At 42.1% G+C, this 20,537-nt stretch overlaps 1 protein-coding gene across 2 annotated transcripts; it reads right to left on the reverse strand.

Moving 5' to 3' along the window:
- Positions 1 to 374: 374 nt before the first annotated feature.
- PKN3 (protein kinase N3) lies at positions 375 to 20,349 on the reverse strand. Of its 2 annotated transcripts, none has more exons than XM_074923723.1 (22): positions 20,172 to 20,349; positions 16,489 to 16,769; positions 15,777 to 15,936; positions 14,166 to 14,295; positions 13,901 to 14,052; positions 13,327 to 13,522; positions 12,833 to 13,024; positions 12,465 to 12,574; positions 11,827 to 11,970; positions 10,793 to 10,868; positions 9,632 to 9,818; positions 8,371 to 8,482; positions 7,409 to 7,485; positions 5,896 to 5,962; positions 5,222 to 5,313; positions 4,677 to 4,853; positions 4,523 to 4,585; positions 3,900 to 3,976; positions 3,180 to 3,322; positions 2,829 to 2,936; positions 2,174 to 2,254; positions 375 to 1,250 (listed from the first exon to the last, which is right to left on the reverse strand). In XM_074923723.1, the coding sequence occupies exons 1-22, from the start codon at positions 20,190 to 20,192 to the stop codon at positions 1,038 to 1,040; spliced, it is 2,859 nt and encodes a 952-aa protein (XP_074779824.1). In that variant the 5' UTR covers positions 20,193 to 20,349; the 3' UTR covers positions 375 to 1,037. The 2 variants fall into 2 exon arrangements, with proteins under 2 accessions (XP_074779824.1, XP_074779823.1); XM_074923722.1 differs by having other exon boundaries at positions 15,777 to 15,925; positions 16,487 to 16,769; positions 20,172 to 20,207.
- Positions 20,350 to 20,537: the final 188 nt, after the last annotated feature.

The following is a 20,537-nucleotide window of genomic DNA, read 5'->3' on the forward strand; positions in this document are numbered from 1 at the left end:
TTATGAATCTAAGAGAAGAAAATGTATCTTAACAAGTATAATTACAAGATATGTTACCAGGCAAATGAAATCCCCTTTAACTTACCAATTTTCCAATATTAACACTGTCATCATTTAGCTATCCCAAAAGAGATATAGGATATACACATTGATAAAATCTGTGGAGAGACAACCCGCCTGTGATCGTTTGTATGTGACAACTGATGACACTGTGCAATATGTACACAGACCACTTGAATGAGAAGGAAGAAAATACTACTACTGACATTTACAGAGAAAAATAAAACCCTGTCTTTTGAGTAGAATACGGTTAGTCCTGATCTGAAACATTCAGCTAACGCAAAGGAGATGAAAAGCTCAAATTTCATTATAAGGAAAGGTATCTTTATTTTTAAAAAAACAGCATGTGCAAAGCTGTGGCTTTTTTATATAATTAAAAACAATAGCTACGATTTAGCATCCTCAGAGTAGAAAGACTCCTTATCCTTAAGACAGATCACTTGGATCATTATCAAATCCAAACATCATTGTCCTGGTTGTGTAAAAATCCATTCCTTCTCTGGCATACACACAGTTATGAGTAGGAATGGGCATAAAATCATTACAAAAAGGGAATGCTGCATATCTTTTGTAGAAAAATAGATGACAAGTGGCCATTCCCCCTGCTACTATGCAACTTTAAAAAGCCATGCTGCTTACTTGGGCTTTTTGCAAAGAGTAACCTGGGTTGCAGATATGATTTGATTTCATTAAATTAAGTCCAGTTTAAATTCCTAATTACCATCTATATTCAGTGGCAGCAGAAGATACATCCAGTCAAACAGTAACTACTCCTTAAAGATAATCGACATCCAGTATCCCTCCAACAAATGAGGCTGAAAAAAACACAGTAATTAACTCAGGTTGCAGGGCACTCTCGTCCTGGGGCCATCAGCACTACTTCTATGAATCCTGTTGACTCTTCCATTGCCCATGCCAAGTCCTCTCTATGCTCTCAAGGTGGTAACAATCTGTTCATGTTTCTTACAGCACAGGAATCAAACATCTAAAAGGTGTCTGGAGACAAAGTCAAAGTCCTTGAAGACAGTCTGCTCCTTACGGGTTAGGAGAGCAACCTCCTCTGGAGGAGTAAGGATTGGCTTCTGTGATGTAAACTCTTCATCGAAGTTGCTAATGTCCGTCGGATCTCTCAAAGTGGGCACAAAAGGGGGCTTCAGAGTCCTGGCAAACAAGGCATCCCAATCAATCTCCTGTAAGAGAAGGAAGTGAACAGGACAGGTTGACATTAAGATTCTTTATGAAATGTGAAAGTGAGAGTGAGGATTGCAGCCTTCCTTCCAGAACATTTGCAACATGTTTTATTCCTACTAATAAAAAAAAAAAAAAAAAAACTGCACACACACAAAAAGAGAGAGAGAATTGAAAAAACGTCCAAAAAAATAGCACGGTTGGTGCAAGACAGGTAGTAGAGAGATTCCATAGAGCCTAAAGGCTGCTCTTCAGAACACTAAGAAACAGAGCTACAGCTCAAACTGCATTTAGGAGGGACAAAACTAAAGCACAGCTGTGGCTGGGTGGATCTGTGGACTTCCCAGCAATTTCTGCTGACATCCAAGTTCTTTTCTTATTCCAGTGCAAAGCCAGCCAGGGGCTCTAAGAGCCAGGGGCTCTAATAACTTCTGGCAGATGGATAATGACAAGGAGGAATAGTAACACCTTTGTCTGGAACAGACACACCCTTGACGTGAAACAAATGTGTCTTTAACCTCAATTTCTCTTAGGATTCATGTATACCCTGCAAATGCGGGTGCCATCACAGAGACTGACTGGCAATCACTGTCATCACTAGACAGCATTTTTGACTGCTGCAGTTTGATTTAAAAAGGGGTATTTGTTGATGGCTCAAAAGGTAGCTATATTTGTATGTAGAAGTAACACAATCAGAAATAACAAACTGGCTCTGGAAGCTTATGGATCCCAGAAAACACACTTGGGGGATGTCATTTCAAACAGGAGTTGAAACACGTATTTCTGAACAGAGCAATGAGGTGCAACAGAAGCTACCACTGAGATCTCACTGACAACTAATGGAAATATGCCTCAACACCAACAGAAAGCAAATCACTCAGCTCAAACACAAGACATGAGGGGGAGGGATATAGTGAGTTCCTACCTTAAAATAGGGCTGGATTTTAATCTCTTCTGCATCTTTTTCCCCTGCTCCCAGTCTACGCTCTGGACATTTCTGAAGAAGCTGCAGGAAATATCAATTCAAAATTAAACAACAGGAACAAGGATGGACAGAAATGATGTTCTAGGGAGAAAAACAAAAGAATGGAGATGGACTGACCCCTCGGTATCTTCTCGTTCTCACTTTGCAGCAAGGTCATCATCTGCTAGTAATAGCTCAGTCCTAGTTCCTTGCAAACAACTTGCCAACATCAATGAGATATCCACTATAAACTGCACGAAGCATCTCATCCTAACCCTGCACCTCTGACTACTGGGTCACATGCAAAAACTGAATCAAGCCATCTCCACTGAACGTTTCTGACATTACTGCCCTTGAATCCACGTGTCTCCATTTCAGACTTAGCAGCAACAGACCTCAGTAAGGAGCCTGCTTAGTCATCCTCAGGCAGAAGAATAGCATTTATGTAAAGAGAAGGAAATGAAAAATGTGTAAATTTTAGATGTTTGCTCAGTCTGTGTAGGCAGCTCCAGATTACACGCACAAACGCTACCCAGTCCTAATAGGGTCCCTCTGGATCTACTTAAGTAGTAAATGCAAATTCCTCATGCTCCCAGAGACCCATCAAGCCCATTACCTTACGGATTATAGAAAGTGCCTCAGATGAAAGGAATCGTGGATACCGGACTTCATCATTGACAATACTGTCAAAGACTTCTTCCTCATCATCTCCAGGGAATGGTGACTGCAATTGTGACATTTTATTATTTAATCCACATAGCACCCATTCCTCACTATTAAATAGGGATGAGAATAGCAGGGAGTTGTATGGATTAATTAGCGTTTGGCAAGCACTATGAATGAGAAAAATGTAATTTAAGTTCTACTAAATAGTTGGCTACATTCAGCAAAATTTTATCTCAGGTGGTCAGATACTACTCTCCCCAAGACTGCTTAGAGAGGTCCTCTTAGAGAGAGGTGGCCTTACCTCACCAACAAGCATCTCATAAATGAGCACCCCCAATCCCCACCAGTCTACTGCCCGAGTGTATGAGATGTCTGTCAGGACTTCTGGAGCCAGAAATTCAGGGGTGCCACAGAAGGTGTTTGTGCGGTCTCCAAAGCCTATTCCTGTAGAAGAACACTTTTGTAAAATCCAGCACTAGTTAGTAAATGGATTACATGCAGCCTCACCTTCTGAAAGCCAGCATTTATCATTTGATACTCTAATGTTGTTAACGGGGCAGGGGTTCTCATCAATGCTTGTAAACACCAACAAGGAAGTATGAAACCTGAGGCCCCTAACAACTCCAAATAAGAAATACACAGACAATGCTTAAATAACCAGCAAAAGCAAGGAAACTTCTGCAGATTCCATTGCTCATTTGCTCAGTTTTGTAGTATCCTATATTCTGTTTCCTTTGAACAAACTAGCACATTGTAAACTCCTTCATAAGTTTCCTGAAGATTAAGGGACAAAGTACTCTTTCCAAGTTCACCATGGCCAGACAGGTGAGGTTTTTTGTTGTTTGGTTTGTTGGAGTATTGTTTTGCTTTGGTTTTGGTGGGGTTTGTTTTATTGTTAAGATTGGGATGAATACAAGTTACACACAACCACCTCAGGATCTGTATTTGTGAACACATTACTAAAACCCAGATCCTAAACTGGTTCTGATGGTTCAATGTCAGCTTTACTAAAGTCACTCACCTTCCTTACACAATCCAAAATCTGCAATCTTCACAAATCCTTCAGCATCTAAAAGGAGATTATCCAATTTCAGGTCCCTGCAGGCAAAGGAGAGGAAAGAAAATGGTGGGTGAAGTCTGAGGATTGCCATCCAACATCTTTTTTTTTTGCAAGAAGCAGAAGCTAGAGAATAAAATCTAAATTGAGTAAAGCCTACGTTGGATTTAAATAATGTATTATTTGGAAGATTCCCTATTTATTGATATTTTCCTCTTAATGAAAGGATCACAAAGCAGCTTGGAGCTGAGTGGAGCTTATTCATCTGGAAAAGAACATCCCACAACAGCATAACAAATTACTTGACATTACAGTAAAAAAGAAAGGCAGTGACTTACAGGTGCCCCCCAGAACGTATTGACATGTCACAGAGGATTAATCACCTGCAACATGTCAGATGAATAGCTTCTAGATGACTTTCTTTACTGTAAGCACGATGAACATGCTGATAGCAACAGGCAACAGGGAAAATAAAGACAGAAAGATTAGAAACCCCAGCCAGATAGTGAGCTCCACACTTATAGCTACAGGAAAAATAAACTTCCAAGTTGCTGAACTATCTTACACTTGATTCTTTGCTGCATTACCTATAAACAATTTTCTTCTCATGCAAGAACTGGAGCCCCAAGACTACGCAGGCTGTATAAAACCTAAAAGAGAGAAATAGTTATAAGGAAACATATACGAGAATAAAAGGTAAAAAATTTATAGTGCCTGGAAAGTAGACTAATTCTAACTCACTGTGCCATATACTCCGGAAAGACATCTTCATGTATGCGCATCATAAGATCACCACCCGGAGTATATTCCATCACAAAACAAGCATGATGAGGTGTCTGGAAACAGGCAAACATGTTCACAAGGAATGGATGATCAGAAGAATTGACCACTTCAAATATTCGCTTCTCACAGTTCAAGCTGCCAGGATTCAAAGAAAGTAAACGTCAATGTTAAAACCTGGCAGAAAAGCCTGTTTTGAGAAAGACAGGATGAAGAAGAAAATCTTTACATCTTAAGTTAGAGAAATAAAAAGTGAGGGTTAATACAATATTTATCTTACATATTTCCAAACCTTGAGTTTTAGAGTGTTCTTAAGGTTATTCCACCAGAAGCTAGAAAGCAGCATGGTTACAAGTTTCCTTATTCCTGACTTTAGTTACCTGAGCCTTAAGGTCACATTTAACCTTAGCAGTACCATGACCAGTACACATCACACCCGCTAGCATTCGATTGCAGGCGTGTTAAGGTAGCCTCTGACAATAGTACCATCTCTAAACAAAGCTCACCTATCAATTTCATCTCTCCTAATAATATCTTTTTTCTTCAAGGCTTTGATAGCATACAGCTTCCCAGTTGCCTTATATTGGGCCAGCAGTACCTGAAAGACAAAAGAAAAGCTGTACTTCAAACAAATCTGTTTGGATTACTTTGACTCCCATTGACACAAACTATTTCCATGCACTCCAGACAGTCATTCTCAAAACAAAGCTCAAGTAACTCCAAAAATGGAGCACATTTTTTCTGCTCTTTGTGCTGCAGCAGTCCAGAAGAATGTCAGTGTAAGTTATATTCTTTTCACAAACAGTAGTATCACAGCTGGCCCAGGGCTTTACAAACACCTCAGAGCTCTCACAGCAAGCCACTATGCACACAGCTTTTGGGAATAGAGCTATTCCACTAGTCATCACCAAGATAACAAAAGGAATGGTAATGCTGTGCTTTACGAAATGAATTAGCACTCCCAGGACAGTTCTTTTGAAGCCACAAATCTTGAAGAGTTTTGACTGTTAACAACAGTTAGCTACTTGTGTGGTTGGGCTGGATTTGTTTTGTATATCTGCATCGCAACAAATCTTTTCTGTACTGCAATCTTTTCTGTATTCAGACTGGGAGGCAGAGGCCCATCTTCACAACCACAGTCCCACTGCCCTCCCCCACAAAGCGTACACCTCTACACTACCTTCCCAAAGTGGCCACGTCCCAACATAGCAATGCAGTGAAAGTCCTCAAGCTGAACTGTCCTTTTCCTGCAGACAAACAGAGAATTGCTGAGACAATACCTCAAAGATGCATATACAGATAACAAAGGAGTGTGTATTTGTGTTAGGAGAAGCAGCTCTGTATACAAAAGGGAAAGCAAACAGTTGTGTCAACTACTCCTCACCTAAACTGAAATCCTGAAAACTTAGACTTGCTGATGCTGTTCTGCCACTGAGGAAAGGAGCAGATAACCATAAGATGAGGAAACTGTTCCCAGTGGCAGCAGTCTGACTGCCATCTGTACTGGCAACAGGAGCAACAATTCTGACTCTCCAAGGCTTGCTCTCTCGGTCACTTCTCATAACAGGATTAGTTCCCCTCCACCCCCATCCTTGGGGTAGGAAAATTAAATTTCGCCTACACTTCTTTCAGCAGGTTCAACAGCAATTGTGTTAATCAGACATGAACATGTATATCAAGTGCTAGTAGGACAAGGACATAAAAAGAAGTTCTCAAACAGGAATTAGAAATGAAGCACAGTGAGACAACAGACATAAGATGTCGCTGAAAAAAAAGTAGCTGAATAAAGAGATGCTATAGAATGTTATTTCAGCCACAATGTGTTACCAAGGAAACTCAGGCTGCAGAATTGCTTGGAAAGAATTAAAAAAAAAAAAACCAACAACGAACACAAACCAACCTACTCCCTAAATGCTTTAGTCCAGGATCATCTTTAAAAGGCAGCAGACACTCCATACTCCTCCAGTAAGTGAAATGAAGGGCTAAGTATCTACCCATGAAGGATTCAACCCCCTCTCCTCAGCCTCCTCAGAGAGAAGATAGGTAGGTGCCTGACTGTATCGTGACTACATGGTTTTGAAGATGGGACCCCTCAAAAGTGATAATGAAATTATAAATATAATTCTGTGATCTGAACTGCAAGATCAGCTTAGATTTTGTGCTTTTTCGGTCAGTATTTGTTCTACAATAGTAATTTTTTTTACTTGTCCTGTTTTTGATATATTTACTGCTATGTATCCTTATTACATACAAATTACGTATATGTAACTGTCATAGACTATAAACAACTTACTCTTTTATGCCTCCCTACCTAATGAAAGACAGTGTATCTTGCATATCAATAAAAACAGGTGTGTAAGGGATGCTGAAAGTGTTTCTAAAATGCATTACTTAGAATACAGACACATCTAAATATGCTACACTAGAAAGCTTCAAACACAAGGAAGCACTTGAAGACAGTTAAGTGACTAGGCTAAGTATTGGGGTTAATAACCAGATAAGGTGCAGCAGACATTTGGACAATTAAAGTTCAGAGCAGACTTTTTCTGGTATTGTCTACACTCAGCACTAAGTGTCTGCTGCTGAGAAACCAAAGCATACCTTGAACAGAATTTTATACTGCATGCTCAAAAATTTCAGCCCAGTGCCTCTTTAATCTGTGACCCAAGACAGCCCACGCTGTCCACAGTTACCTTGGAGATGCCAGGATTGGAAATTCTGTTACAGCAGAGCTGCAAGACTTCTCCTCAACATGCAGCCTCTTCAGACACTAGGAACAGAAAGAAAATTACCGTGTGTCATCTTCTGGAATTATCAAGTCAGACCCGAACACCAATATCCAAATTTCTTCCTCTGTCATGATCCAACATAACTACAGGTCTTGCAGTTGGTGATTGGCTTTGATTGGAGGGAAGCAACATGAAAGCAGATTGTCCACGGTCACACAAAACTATTCCCATGTAAAATATTTTTTTGACAGGGTCAAACCCTTTAAACTAAATGCTTTTAAAAGTCTAGGATAAAATGTTTCCTATGTTTTCTTTCTAGAAAAAAGGCATCTCATGTGCCAAAAAGAGTCACAATGACCAAAGAATGCAGTTTCCTCTATAACCAAAGCCAAATGAGAAAGCGTAAGATGTGGTAGAACACAGGTCATTAACCATTGTACTACTCAAAACAATTTTCCTGCTCCTTCCTGTCAGAAAAGTAGAGCTCTTCTTGGTTTTGCCTGGTTTTTTTAACGACAAAGAACTTCATCTGGTCCTAAAAGCCTGCTGACCCTCCTTCCCCGCTTTCTCTGTGCAGTCACCTGTTCTGTACTCTTGCCCTGAACTCCCAATGCTGACCTACCTCCCATTTTGCTTCTTCAAGAAAAGCACCTTAATTTAAAAAAAAAAAAAAAAAAGGAAAAGCAGGAAAAAAGGGGTGGGGGGGAAATAACAAAACAAAAAAAGAAGAGGCGCGACACTTCTGTGAAGACTCTATGCCAAAACAGCTCACCGGATTTTTGAATCCCTGGAGATCAGCCAGCTAATGAGGAGGTCCCTGCCTAAAGTACAGTTAATATCTCCAGTAGTAAACAAATAAGAAGAACCAGGCCTCGAAAGAATACCAATCAAAAAAGAAAAGCCTCCCTGTTAGCCCAGACAATTACCGGAGAATCGGCAGGAGACGGAGTTGATTCTTTGGAGTTGGCCATCAGAAAAACACGTGGAGGCTTGGGTGGTGCTTCATCAACAAACGTAAATTTACCCACAGGAAAGTCACTGCATTTGTAAGACAAAAATTGAAGGAGATTGCCTTAGGGCAGAACATTGTATATGCAAAGTACAGTTCAGCCCAATACACTGGACAACAGGATGCCCGGATTCACACCTGTGGAGTATCAACAAGACAAATGTTCTCCTAAATGAATTAAAAGAAAATGAGCTATTAAGTTGGTGATGGTTACACTCACATTCCAACACTAGCTCTCTGATGTTACAGAATTAATGTGTGTAGAAATTAGTCACTATGATCAAGAATTAAAGGAAGTCTGGACTTTAATAGCAACACAGTAGCATCACAGAATCACAGAATGGTTTGGGTTGGAAGGGACCATAAAGATCATCTAGTTTTTGCCTTGCCATGGGCAAGGACACCTTTCACTAGACTAGTTGTTGCCTCAATTTTTTTTTTTTTTTTAATTTTCTAGGTCTTGTGAATCAGTAAGAATAGCCTCTTTTTACAGAATGACTAATTCTCTAAAAGTTAATTCCAACAATTTAAAAATATTATTGGGGGGGGGCATTTTCTTCTACAGCACATGTAAAAGCTTAGCTATGTACCTTCCGAGTGCTACATTATGCTAGTGGTTGTGGTACATACAACCTCTTGAAAGAAGAGCACATTTTTATTATACCACAACAATCATATTGTGACCTTGCATAGAGTTCAGTTACTGTACTGGTGAAGATACTTGATGAGTGCAATTTTCTTTCTTTCACAGTGCAGAAACAGTACATCTTTTTGCATATATAAAATAACTTTCAAAAATCTGCTTTTGGTTTGGGGTTTGTTTTTTTTTTTTTTTCATTGTTTACTTATCACCACTTTAATGCCCACAGATCTTACTGCAGAGGAAGAACAATCTGCTGAAGTTCCCTTGGCTCTGGAACACTGCTGCTTGTTAGGACAGCAATTCTGCATGTCAGTCCAACTGCTACCAATAAATCAGCCACAACGTATTGAACACTCCACTAAGACCACGTCGTTTCAGGCAGCATTGGCTTTTCTCAAAATCCTGAATTAAGTTCCACAGATGCATTTTTCTCATCAGTACCTTCCTCCACCTCAGTAAGGTGCAACAGGTTTTTAAGATCTATCCTACCCCCGTTCCGGAGCATCATCCGGCAACACTCAAGAACGTGACTCACCTGCTCAGTTTGGACACTGAATCAACATGATTTTGTGGGGGAACTGGAGAGAAGTCTGTGTGAATGGGATCATGAAGCGGGGGACTGAGAGTGCTCATGGAACTACACGGAGGGAGGAAACTCATCATCAGGCGACCCCAAGCAGCAACACTTATGTTCATTTGAGGAGCTCGGAGAAATTCCTTCCCTGTAGGAGTCAGAGTCAAAATACCAGCAAGATTACAGTGCACAAATTACAATCTCACATACTGTTAAATTATTGTTTTCACACACACTAGGTTACTCAGAAAGGTAGCTCACCTTAGGGAGAATGGGTTTCTTTTCAGAAAAGAAAGTTCAATAGTGATGATGATGAAACATCTATTATTTCACCTAAGTTCAGCTCCACATAATATGACAACAATCCTCAAGTAGAAATTGCATAAAACATTAAAAATTGATTTTAAGTCATGTTTTCATTTATTTCAACACTGCATTTTAATCATGCAGCCTGTTAACAGAAAGTTTCTGAAAATATCTTAAAAAGAGTAAAATATTTGGGATGTTTTCAGTATTTTTACTACTTCCTGAAGAATATAAATATAAAATCTCATTTATCCCCACTGCCAGGAGTTCTCAGTATGTGAAGTATTACCTTATTTACCTTCACAAGAAAGAATTTATAGACAAAAAAGAAAGTATGCAAGTTATTCCAGTCCCTAAACTATTAATCTGAGATGGCAGCTCTAAAGACCTGACAGCCAATCAGTAGCCTGTTCACGCTACAGTCTTCTGTAGTTCACAGCTTTCCAGAAAACCTTTCAGTATCAGTTCATCAGTAAGAGCATTGCTGGTTAAATTTGTAAAGTCTGAGTCCTGGATCTTGCTAAGAAGTCTGTTAAATAACTAGTAATTATATCTTCCTAACAATGTTAATTGTGAATAGAAACACGGTACCAGTATCACATTACACACCACGCTGCAGCCAGGCTGCCTGCACTTTTTGTGACTGAACAAACCTTCACATTCTAACAAAGCCCCCTACTTACAAACAGTCATTAGCAAGTGTTTTAACGTCTCACAAATTTAAGGAGATAGGATTGCATGCCAGCCTGCTGGTGCAAACTCCTGCCCTCACCTACACACCCTACAGAGTAAGCAGTCAGTTCTCTAGCAGCTCACCTTTCTGTTTGGGGAAAATGCGTTTCTGCCGCTGCAGTCTTGGCTTTCTCTCAATGACAGGATTACAGAACATCACCTGTCAGAGAAGCAAAGGGAATTTGTCAGGATTCTTCATTTACACTGTGAACACAAACTTTCACACATGCCTGCTCTCTCATCAATTCTTCCATTCATGTCTATTTGGTAAGTTAGGAGTCACTCCCATAGCCTCCAGACTGCATTATTCTAGCTTCACCCTCTAAACATCTGTTACTTCAGCTGTGGTTTTAGCTGTTGGAATTTTCTGCTAACTTAAGTGCAGAAACCCCCCAGCATTAAGACCAATTCATACCCCAAACAAGATTAATCTAATTTGTAAAGCCATGCATAATGAACACAGCCATTTGTAGGGTAAAAAAAGTAATAGTCTGTGGCACAGAAGTAAAAAAAACAACCAAACAAAAACAACCCCCACAAAACAAAACCATAAAAACCAAGAAGGCAGGGAGAAGAGGCAAGTTTTGGAACATGAGGTCAAGATCCTACTTCTGGAAAAATAACCACAGGAACTTTCATCACAACACAAAGGAGAAAGTACTGTGGCTTTTAAAGGATTATCTGGATGATCTCTTCACTGATAGCACTTCAAACTATTATTAGCCTCAGAAAGATGATAAAATAAGCATACCCAGAGGGGATTTGGATCTCTCATTCTACAGTCTCTGTGATTCAGTTCTGACCATTAAGCCATATGTTTAATTAAAGTGTCACTGATGACTCATAACGAAAGCAAATAAAACCCAACAGATTTCACAGCACACACACATATAATTACAGTGGAGCAGCTGAAGAGTCACTATGGGCTATGGCATGTATACATCTATTATATCACGTTCCTTATACGTGATATTGATGCAAAAGGATTTCAGGTGTCATTCTACCCTTCTAGATTATTGCTCATTCCACTCCTTGTATCCTGGGTTGAACAACTGCTTTCAGGGCAGGCACCCTAAACAGAGAGTTCTCTGAAAAAGAAACAAAGCTTACACTTATACCTCTGCAAAAAGCATTCCTTGGGGTTCGAGTGAGAGGCACATCCCATGACGTTCGTTATCAAGGAAATCATCCAAACGTAAAAACTTCACTGCACATAGTTCTCTCCAGTCTCTCCAATAAATTGCAATTTCTAGCTCACGAGACTGGGGGGATGGGTAAGTGGTGGGGGAGGGGGGGGGGGGGAAAAAGCAGAAGAGTTACATACTGACCCATGCTCTGGAAATGCCACACACATGCTGTTGTGAAAAATCAGTGAACTAAACAGTCTGCATAGGAAAATTCTTTAATCCTTCTGCTCCCTGCTTTTTCTGATGTCTTCAGATCTTCATAGCTACAGACCCTCTTGGAGATGGCCGCCTTGGTTCCCCATTTCAGAAATCCCTGAGAGAGCCACTTAGCTGGTAAGATGTAATACAACTGCTCAGATGAAGAGAGAAGGACAACAGATGCTGTTCAGGCTGAGTATCTGCCAGAGATGCACTGCCTTCAGGGGAAGGCTAAGATAACTGGCACGTAAAAGGACATGAGGACAGCAGCAATACCAAGTTGAATGAAGTGGAATGGCAGCTGAATGAGCAAATCAGGTAAGGTGAAATGGAAAAACAAATAAAACACAGGGAATCTAGGGCAGACTCACCCGGTCCAGCTCAATGACAAAGCTCTGGTCCCACGCCTGGTTATTAACCGGTCCCCAGTTTGTTTGGCCAACCACTTTATTGTCCACTTTGAGCACAGCAAGGACCTCATCTAGTTAAAGGAGAAAACATGGATTCTAATACTTTACCACAGAAAAATTCTCATGCTGAGTGTGAATATTGCAATCAAATGTCGTTTCCAGGAGAGTACTAGGAGGACCAAGTATAATGCAATTCATTCTCCCTCTTAAGTTTTGTAGAAAACAGGTTTCTTATAATTACACTCATACCAGGCTAACCTAGCAGCATGATGAGAAGCCCCCACACTCCCATATGCTGCTCACAATTCAACAGGGAACCCCATACTCACTACATGGCTCTTCATTCCGCAGGTACTTTCCTGCCACGCTACGGCCATGGATACCCAGGCCAACTCGTGTTCGGGAAAGGGATCTCAAATCACTTGGGCTGCCACAGATGGGAGAAGAACTAGTCATTCGAGAACGTCCTGGAACATTCTCCAGTAGATCCTGACACCCCATCAGTCTCACTTCCAATGTTCCTGAGGAATTTTAGGAGAGTAAAGAATATTATTATGTAAAAGATAAAGTGATTCCAGTCAGCCTGTCCTCATAGGGATCCAAGAATTTGTCAGATGCATGACTGCTTGGTTAATAGCTCACATTTACCCCAGATTAATAAGACTGCAAATCCATATGATCAGAAAGCTCTGGCTGGCCTAGAAGACATAAGCCCAGTTCCTAGAAAATCAAGGGTCCATATAACAAGAAGCTTTATAACAATGAGAAGAAAAGCAACTCGTTTTTCCCTCTGTCCTCTTCACAACATGCAGGATTTATGTACCTGTAAGGGCTGTAGGTTTGATAACTGAAGTGGGTTGGATGCTGCCATGTTGAGCTCCCAGGGAAGAAGTATTTACTAGTTCCTGCTTGATGAGTGCTCTTTTGGGGTGATCAGGAGAAAGCTTGCTAAGCTGGTGTTCCAAGGACAAGCGCAACAGGTCAATCTTCTGAGAGGACTCTTGCAAACGACTCTGAGCCTAGCATCATGAAGTAGAACAGAAAGCAGGCAGAGATCGTCAATGTACAGCCTCAGTCCAAGCACTATTGATCCTTTATGAACTACTAGAGCAAGCTTCAAAAAAAAGCCCAGATAACATCTTACTAATAAAGGAATAAGATGAAATATTTTCCCATAGATCTTGACCACCCCATCAGTGTCACTGCTGATGCTCCTGAGAAATTTCACCAAAGCAAGGAACATTATCTCCAGAAGTGAAAGTGATCCAAATCAGTCTGTCCTCACAGAGACAAAGGAACTTTCTAAATTAATAATTCGTAGTTAACTCTACTCTTTCATCCTAAATCACTAACGTTGAGGCATGAAACCATCCTCTCAAAAAGGCTTAAGTGCTTACCTCAGCCAAAAACTTACGATCCTGTACCCGACTGCCCCCTAGGATCTTCAGCACATTTTTTGCCCCCTCAGCTACAGCAGCTTCAATGCGCAGGTGATGTCTCAGCTCCTCAATACGCAGCTCCAAAGCACTGATGGTGGTCCCCATCCTCACTGGCCATTTGGAAGATAAAATATGGCAAGGATGAAAGTTGACTGAGTATTGTGGATCTTAGGGCTTTGACTACATCTGTTCTGGGCTGTATCAGTTACTTAAACCACCTTACCTGCTGGATCCACTGTATCTTCCATCCCTCCTGCTGACTGAGATACTTTCACAATGTGCATGCGGATTATTTCAATCTTTGTCTTGCTGTCCTGAAGCATCTGCTGAGCTGTAGCCAGCAGCTTCCGCTCCTGCCAAAAAGAAAGCATAGAGAGCGCGCCATGTTCATTAAAAATGGATTACAATGATGTGTTCACGTATGAGGATGAGGTGGTACCTGCAAGAAGGGTCATAAATGATTCTGAAACAGCATACACAAGCAGTTATGTAAAGGAGACACCACTGAGGATCAAAGACTTGGAGATCACTATCTCCATCTGTAGAGGGAAGGACAGGTCAAGGACATGTCCAGTTAATACCAAACCTTGCAGTCCCTGAGACTTGTGGTTCACTGGTTGACTGTGCTTACAGTGCTTTGTGAGCAGAGGTTTTGACCAAACAAAAATATCACTACCCTCTACTGAATCTTAATTCATAATAAGCCTAGAGGTTTTTTTTAAATTATCCTTTAACTTTTAAATACGATTATGCCAAACTCAAAAAGTGAGATGAATATGAAGCCAGTAAAACTCTGAAAAATTTTCTTACTCAAAAGAGACACCACATGTTGTGCTCTACCCTAAACAACCTATTAATATCAAAACATCACATCAACTCAGTGTACCATACCAATGTTTTTTTAACTTTTTTTTTTCCTCAAATCAGTGACTGAATGTAGCTTCCCAGGCTTGGAACAGTTTTTCTAGTGATAGCACTTCTACCACGCCACTTCCTATGAGATAGTTTTCTCTGTCTCAAATCTGCCTCTAACGAGAGACACTGTGAGCACTGGGGTTAGATGCATTGCCAGCTCTGTGTTGGCATTCAGCCAGCTAAGTTAAGCATCTAGTCCAATGCAGTCATACAGAGCCTGTAGCTGGTAGGGAGAAGTAGGTCTTTCCAAAGGGACATTCATCTATTCAAGAATGATAACACAAGCCACTCTCTAGGTACCTAGCACTTCCCACTGAGACTACAGAAGGATTTATATGGTCAAGTTAAAACAACATGATTCCCAACTCTATCATTAATACCACTAAGCAACATTCAAGAGCAGAAGCACAATGAGCATCTGCCATGTAAGAATTGCCAAAAGGATCAAAACTGGCAGACTATGCCTGTCTGTCCAGTCTAATAACTCCCCTCTCACAGTGATCACCACCAGATGCTTTAGAAACAGGCACAGGCAACCACATCACAGGCCAAAGTGGAATAAAGTAGACTCTGAGAAAAGCCTTTTCCTAACATCCAGCAATTACATATTGGATTAAGTTCTTGGCAAATGAAACATGCACCATTCAATTCATTTTTGATGCCTGCTAAATTCTTGAAATCTGTAACACGTTGCAGTAAGTCTAATGCACAATTGCAGTATTGGCTGTCCTGTGCAGTAACACAGCACTCTGTCACTATGCTGAGAACCAAAAAGCAGAGCTAGGACTCAGTCAAGCAAGCTTCGCAAATTAATTTCTTTTACACACCAATTATCAGAGAGAGTTTTTGTGTAAGGACTTTAAACACAAATTTTGACCCAGGAATCCACGTTCCCAAACGGCTGCTTCTTCCTGCTTACCTTGGACGTTGAGTACATTTGGATCATGTTCTCAGCTCCTTGTTTCACTTTCATTTCAACATGCAGCTGCTTTTTCAGAGCTTCCACCTTCCTCGCCATGGGGTCTGGGTTTCTATCCCAGAGACAAGGATCTGGAGATACAGATCCATCTGCACAAACAATACAATCGATACCATTAGTCATCTTTTCTTGTGTCATTTCACTGGGTTATAGATGGGTGACTCTACAAAAGAAGGTTAGGCTATAAATAAGATACAAAAAGGTCTCATCTACAAAACTGACTGCAAAACACTGTTTCAAATGAAGCTCAAGCTCCTATCTGTAAATATTTCTTAGTTTATCAATGAACCCATCTTAAAAAGCACTTCCAATTTTATAGCCGTTCATCCTCTAAGATACTTGGATGTTCAACTGCCCCAAAACTCTTCAAATCTCTTCAGTTCCACATACAACCTGCTCCTGAACACTGCCCATGCCCAGCACTCTCAGCTGGTCATCTGCCTACGCTGATCCCTCCTGTTGCCTCCTCTCACCTTTACTGCCCCATTCTCAACTTTTTACTGCGCAGAGCATTTCATCAGCTAAATACCAACAGAAGAAACTCCTGATGCTTGTGAGCTCTCAACAGAAAATTATTTTATAGTGCTTCAATATTTATATATATTGAATTGATATAATAATTTTCTTGTCAATCATGACCCAACACCTACCTGTCTTACTCTCCTCTTTGTCTGTTATTACAATCCTTGCATTAAGCTCCTGAAGTTCCCAATGCAGTTGCTCCAGTTTTCGGTTGGAAGACTTCAGCACATGCTCTATATGAACAAGATTCTTCCTGTCTGTTGTCGCTTTGCGCAGGTTTTCTGCTCCCTCTTTAATCTTCAGCTCTTTCTGTATAGCACGGCGAAGTAGTTCCTTCTCACCCTCCAGTTTTTGCTGGAAGCTTGGATCCATTAAGTTCACACCATTGCCCAGCTGCAAGTGACAGCTGCCCTGCAAGCAAGCAGTGTTGGGCCAAAGGATTTCAGAGATTACACAGTTCTACCATTTTTATAATACTGTCATTTCATTTAGAAACTGGTTCACGTGAATTCTGAAGCCAATCTTTTCACCAAATTTTCAAGAAGACCAGACCTATATTTAAATCGCAGAGGATAGAACACAACTCTGATCTTAACATGCCTTAATATGGTTTTAAACCATAATGGAGAAAAATCTTCACCTTACTCATCTCCTTGTTATTTAATACCTATACACATCTTTATTCTCCAAGTTTCAAAGCTCAGCCAATCTTTGCCCTTATTCTGATCAACAAACATTAACTTTTACTAGTATGATTTAGTAGATACAGATTTTTATCTGAATATGTTGATGCGGACTGTTCAAAGACACAACTCTAACCTGTTAAAAGCTTTTTAGGAATGTCACAAGCATGCATTAGTTCTCGGTTGTTAACCCTGAAGAAGAAAAATGTAAAACCTACATCTGTTTCAAAAAATGAGCAAGCAAAAGAGTAAGCTTAACTTTCTGATGTATCTGAAAAGGAAACCAGACTGTTGTCTCAATCTCTGTTCTTGAGATTTACAGTCTTAGTAAGGCCGATTTAAAGCACTGATTATTCTCAGTTGCATTAGTGGCATTCAGGCTTGTTCTGGGCTTTGTTTAACATCATTTTCAATACTACTTGTTCTAGTGATATATGCCTCATCAACAGCTCTGGACATACACAGTACAGGCAGTAGCAGCACAGGTGTATCTCACTGACTGAATAAGCACTGAACTCAGGCAGGAGCTGCAAGAGCTTTATCCACGAGGATGTTACCTAAAACCGTAACAAACAGATCCGAGCAAGAGGTTATGCTCTTCTCTTCAACAGGAGGAGGCATTCAGAGCATATATATTAATAACCTAACATGAATGACTCATTCTACTCCCTGCTTAAATGCAAAAGAAACCATTGCACAGTCCAGCTCCACTACACTAACCAACCTAATGTTACACAGCACATCCGTGACTCAAGACAGAACTTGGGTATCCCAACTTGCCTTCACACTCTTTTGATCAGCTGACCACATTTCCAACAATAAACCACACTAGGTTTTTGTCACTTGTGTACATTACTGCACTTTAAGAGTGTGCTGTGCATCCAAAACCTATGCCACTCATACAGAAACAATTGTTTAATCATATTAGTGTATTTTGTTATGCAGCTCAAAGACCCAACCAAACATCCTCAATCAGTTTTTGCTACAATTTCAGTCTAATAGCAAAATCATTGAAGAAGATTTAAGAAAAAAACAATCTATTTTAAAGTTGGCCTACAACCAAGTTGGGTCTGCAACAGATACACAATATCCAAAATAGGAGTTGTTCAGATTGTAACTAAACAAAAAGGTTCAGATTAACATCCTGAGTCCAGGAAGTTCTCGCCCAATTAGTAAAGCCAGGAACTAAGCCAGAGCTTTGAAAAACATCCAAAGTTCTGTGAGGAAGAACTTGAATCATGGAGTTCCTGAGTCACAGGCAACCTTTACCAGCTGTGAGTTGGAAAATCAGAAAACTCTTTATCCAGTCTATAGCAAGTGACTAAAAGGAGATCACTGGTTGCAATTCTCATTTAAATATTTAGAAAAAGCATTCTTATTTATTTTCTATCCAAACTATGCAAATGGGTATAAGCAATCCACACCCTGGATCTGCTCAGAGCAATGGAACGATAAGTGGTGCAAGAGTAATGCCAGCACAGGGTACTGAATACAGAGACCTGGCTATTGATTTCGAGAACAGGTACAGTCTGGGCAGCTCTTGGGTCAATTTTCCTTCACATCACCCTCTGCCAAGAGCTAGTCTAAATACCAGTTAATGCAGCATGCTAATTTTCTAAATATATTTAGAATGTAAGCATGGTATGTTTTACTGGATCCTTCTTCCCCTCTATGGACCAGAGAATGCCATAACATTGATGCTGCACCAGGAAGGTAAAATATTATATTATTGAGGAGGGTGAGAAAATTGAATTTGCATTTGGGTTGATCCATTTTGCATTCTGACCCAGGAATTTCGATAGGGTGTCAGGATACTGCCACAGCCCCTGCTGCAGCTGTTCTTGGGTTCCCAGGGAAGGTCAGTCCTTCAGGGTATGTCTCCAACGCAATCCTGAAACACGTTTGCAGAGAAATAACGCAAACCAGCTTAAATTAGCTTGCTTTTGGTACTTGTAGTGAGGCTGCCAGAACTCACCCAGGGCTTCCGCTAGACTCATGTCATACCGAAGCGTCTAGACTGCTTCCTAAATAGCAAAAATTTCAGCAGTATCAAAGTTGCACTGAGTCCTTTGGATTGCAGCTCAGGGAGATCCCATCCCATTCGGACTGCAGCTCAGGGAGATCCCATCCCATTCCCTCTGTTGTTATGCCCAGCCTGGCAATGAGCTTCACCTGCACAAAGCCCAGAGCAGACCTGGCCCAGTTTGGCCACTAACATAAAAACTCATTTACAATTTGATTTGAAGAGCTAGTGATGAGGAAGCCATCCTCCATGCAGGCCACACGTGTTCACCAGGACATTTTAAATCGCATCTTTCACAGCAGCTTTGTGCTGTAGGGCTGAGGCCTGTGTCGGACAGACTCACACTGGCTACATTCACTTTTTATGAGAAAAAGCCACTAAAAGGTTTGGAAAAAGGCAATTGCGATCCTGTGTGGAGCCAGTCCCCTTTCCAACTCCGAGTTGTGCATGAGCTAGTAAGGGTGGAAACCTGCGGGTTCAGGAGGCACCGAGATGGGGAGAGCGGGTTGGGCGGCAGCGCGGGCTCTTTGTGCCGGTCTCTCCATCCCTTCTTTCCCAGATTAGGCTTGAAACGCCTCAAAGAAAGAGGGCAGGGCATCTCCTCCACTCCGGGGAGTTTATTCCAGAAATGAATGTTTTTTCCAGCACGGAGGCTGGCTGGCTGCCCTCCCCCGGCTCCCGTGTGCCAGCCCCAGCAGCCGCCTCGCCTCCCACACCTCCTCGATGCCGAGAGGGGATTTCCGCGTTGGGGACCAACTCGGCCCGAGCCCCATTTCGCTGAGGCGAGCAGAGACATTTTTAGGGGATCCCACCTGCTTCGCCCAACTTCTCCCACCTCCCCGGGGCGCGGCCAACCGCGAGAGGCGGAGGAGCCAGCGGGGAGCGCCGCTCCCCACACCGCCACCCCCTCCCCGGGGCCGGGGGCTGCCGTTTCCCAGAGGGAGGATGGGAAGAACCCCCCAAAAGGCGGAAGGGGCCCCCAAAGGGAGGAACGAGCTCCCAAAGGGCGGAGAGGGCCACCCAGGAGACGGGAGCCCGCTCGCCTGAGGCGAGGCGCGCCCCGCCCGCCATGTTGACGCCCCTCCGAGCCCTCGGCGCGGCGCTCACCTGAGGGGTCCCCGCCGCCATTGCTCCGTGCGGCACCGCCAACAACCGGCACTTTTTCAAACTTCAGCCTTCCCGGGAAGCGGCGTGCCGCCACCAGCGCCCTCTCGCGGGGTTCGGGCCCGGGAGAGCTGCCGGCGGGCGGCCCTGAGGGAGCGGGGAGCCTCCCCCTTCCCCACACCCCCAGCCCTGCCCCGCGGGGCCCTCGTCCCGCCGCAGCTCCCGCCCCTGTCAGGAGCTCGTCCCGCTGCTTTCGCCCGCCCTGAGGGGAAATGCGCAGCCGAGACCCGGCGGCGAGATGCCGCAGCGCGCCCGGGATGGCGGCGGGAAGGAGAGAGGCGCGACAGGCCGGACGCTGAGGAGACTGAG

Source organism: Athene noctua, chromosome 20 (genome assembly GCF_965140245.1).
Source record: "Athene noctua chromosome 20, bAthNoc1.hap1.1, whole genome shotgun sequence".
In the NCBI taxonomy this organism is placed as follows: domain Eukaryota; kingdom Metazoa; phylum Chordata; class Aves; order Strigiformes; family Strigidae; genus Athene; species Athene noctua.

What these genes read in the sequence shown, in the direction of transcription:
- PKN3 (XM_074923723.1), bottom strand. Translation starts at nt 20,192, where the DNA reads ATGGCGGCGGGGACCCCTCAG. An exon ending in AAATGTACTCAACGTCCAAG is followed by an intron (nt 14,296 to 15,776) that starts GTAAGCAGGAAG and finishes TCTTTTTGGCAG; the next exon opens with GAGCGGAAGCTGCTGGCTAC. An exon ending in TCAGTGTCCAAACTGAGCAG is followed by an intron (nt 8,483 to 9,631) that starts GTGAGTCACGTT and finishes TTACAAATGCAG; the next exon opens with TGACTTTCCTGTGGGTAAAT.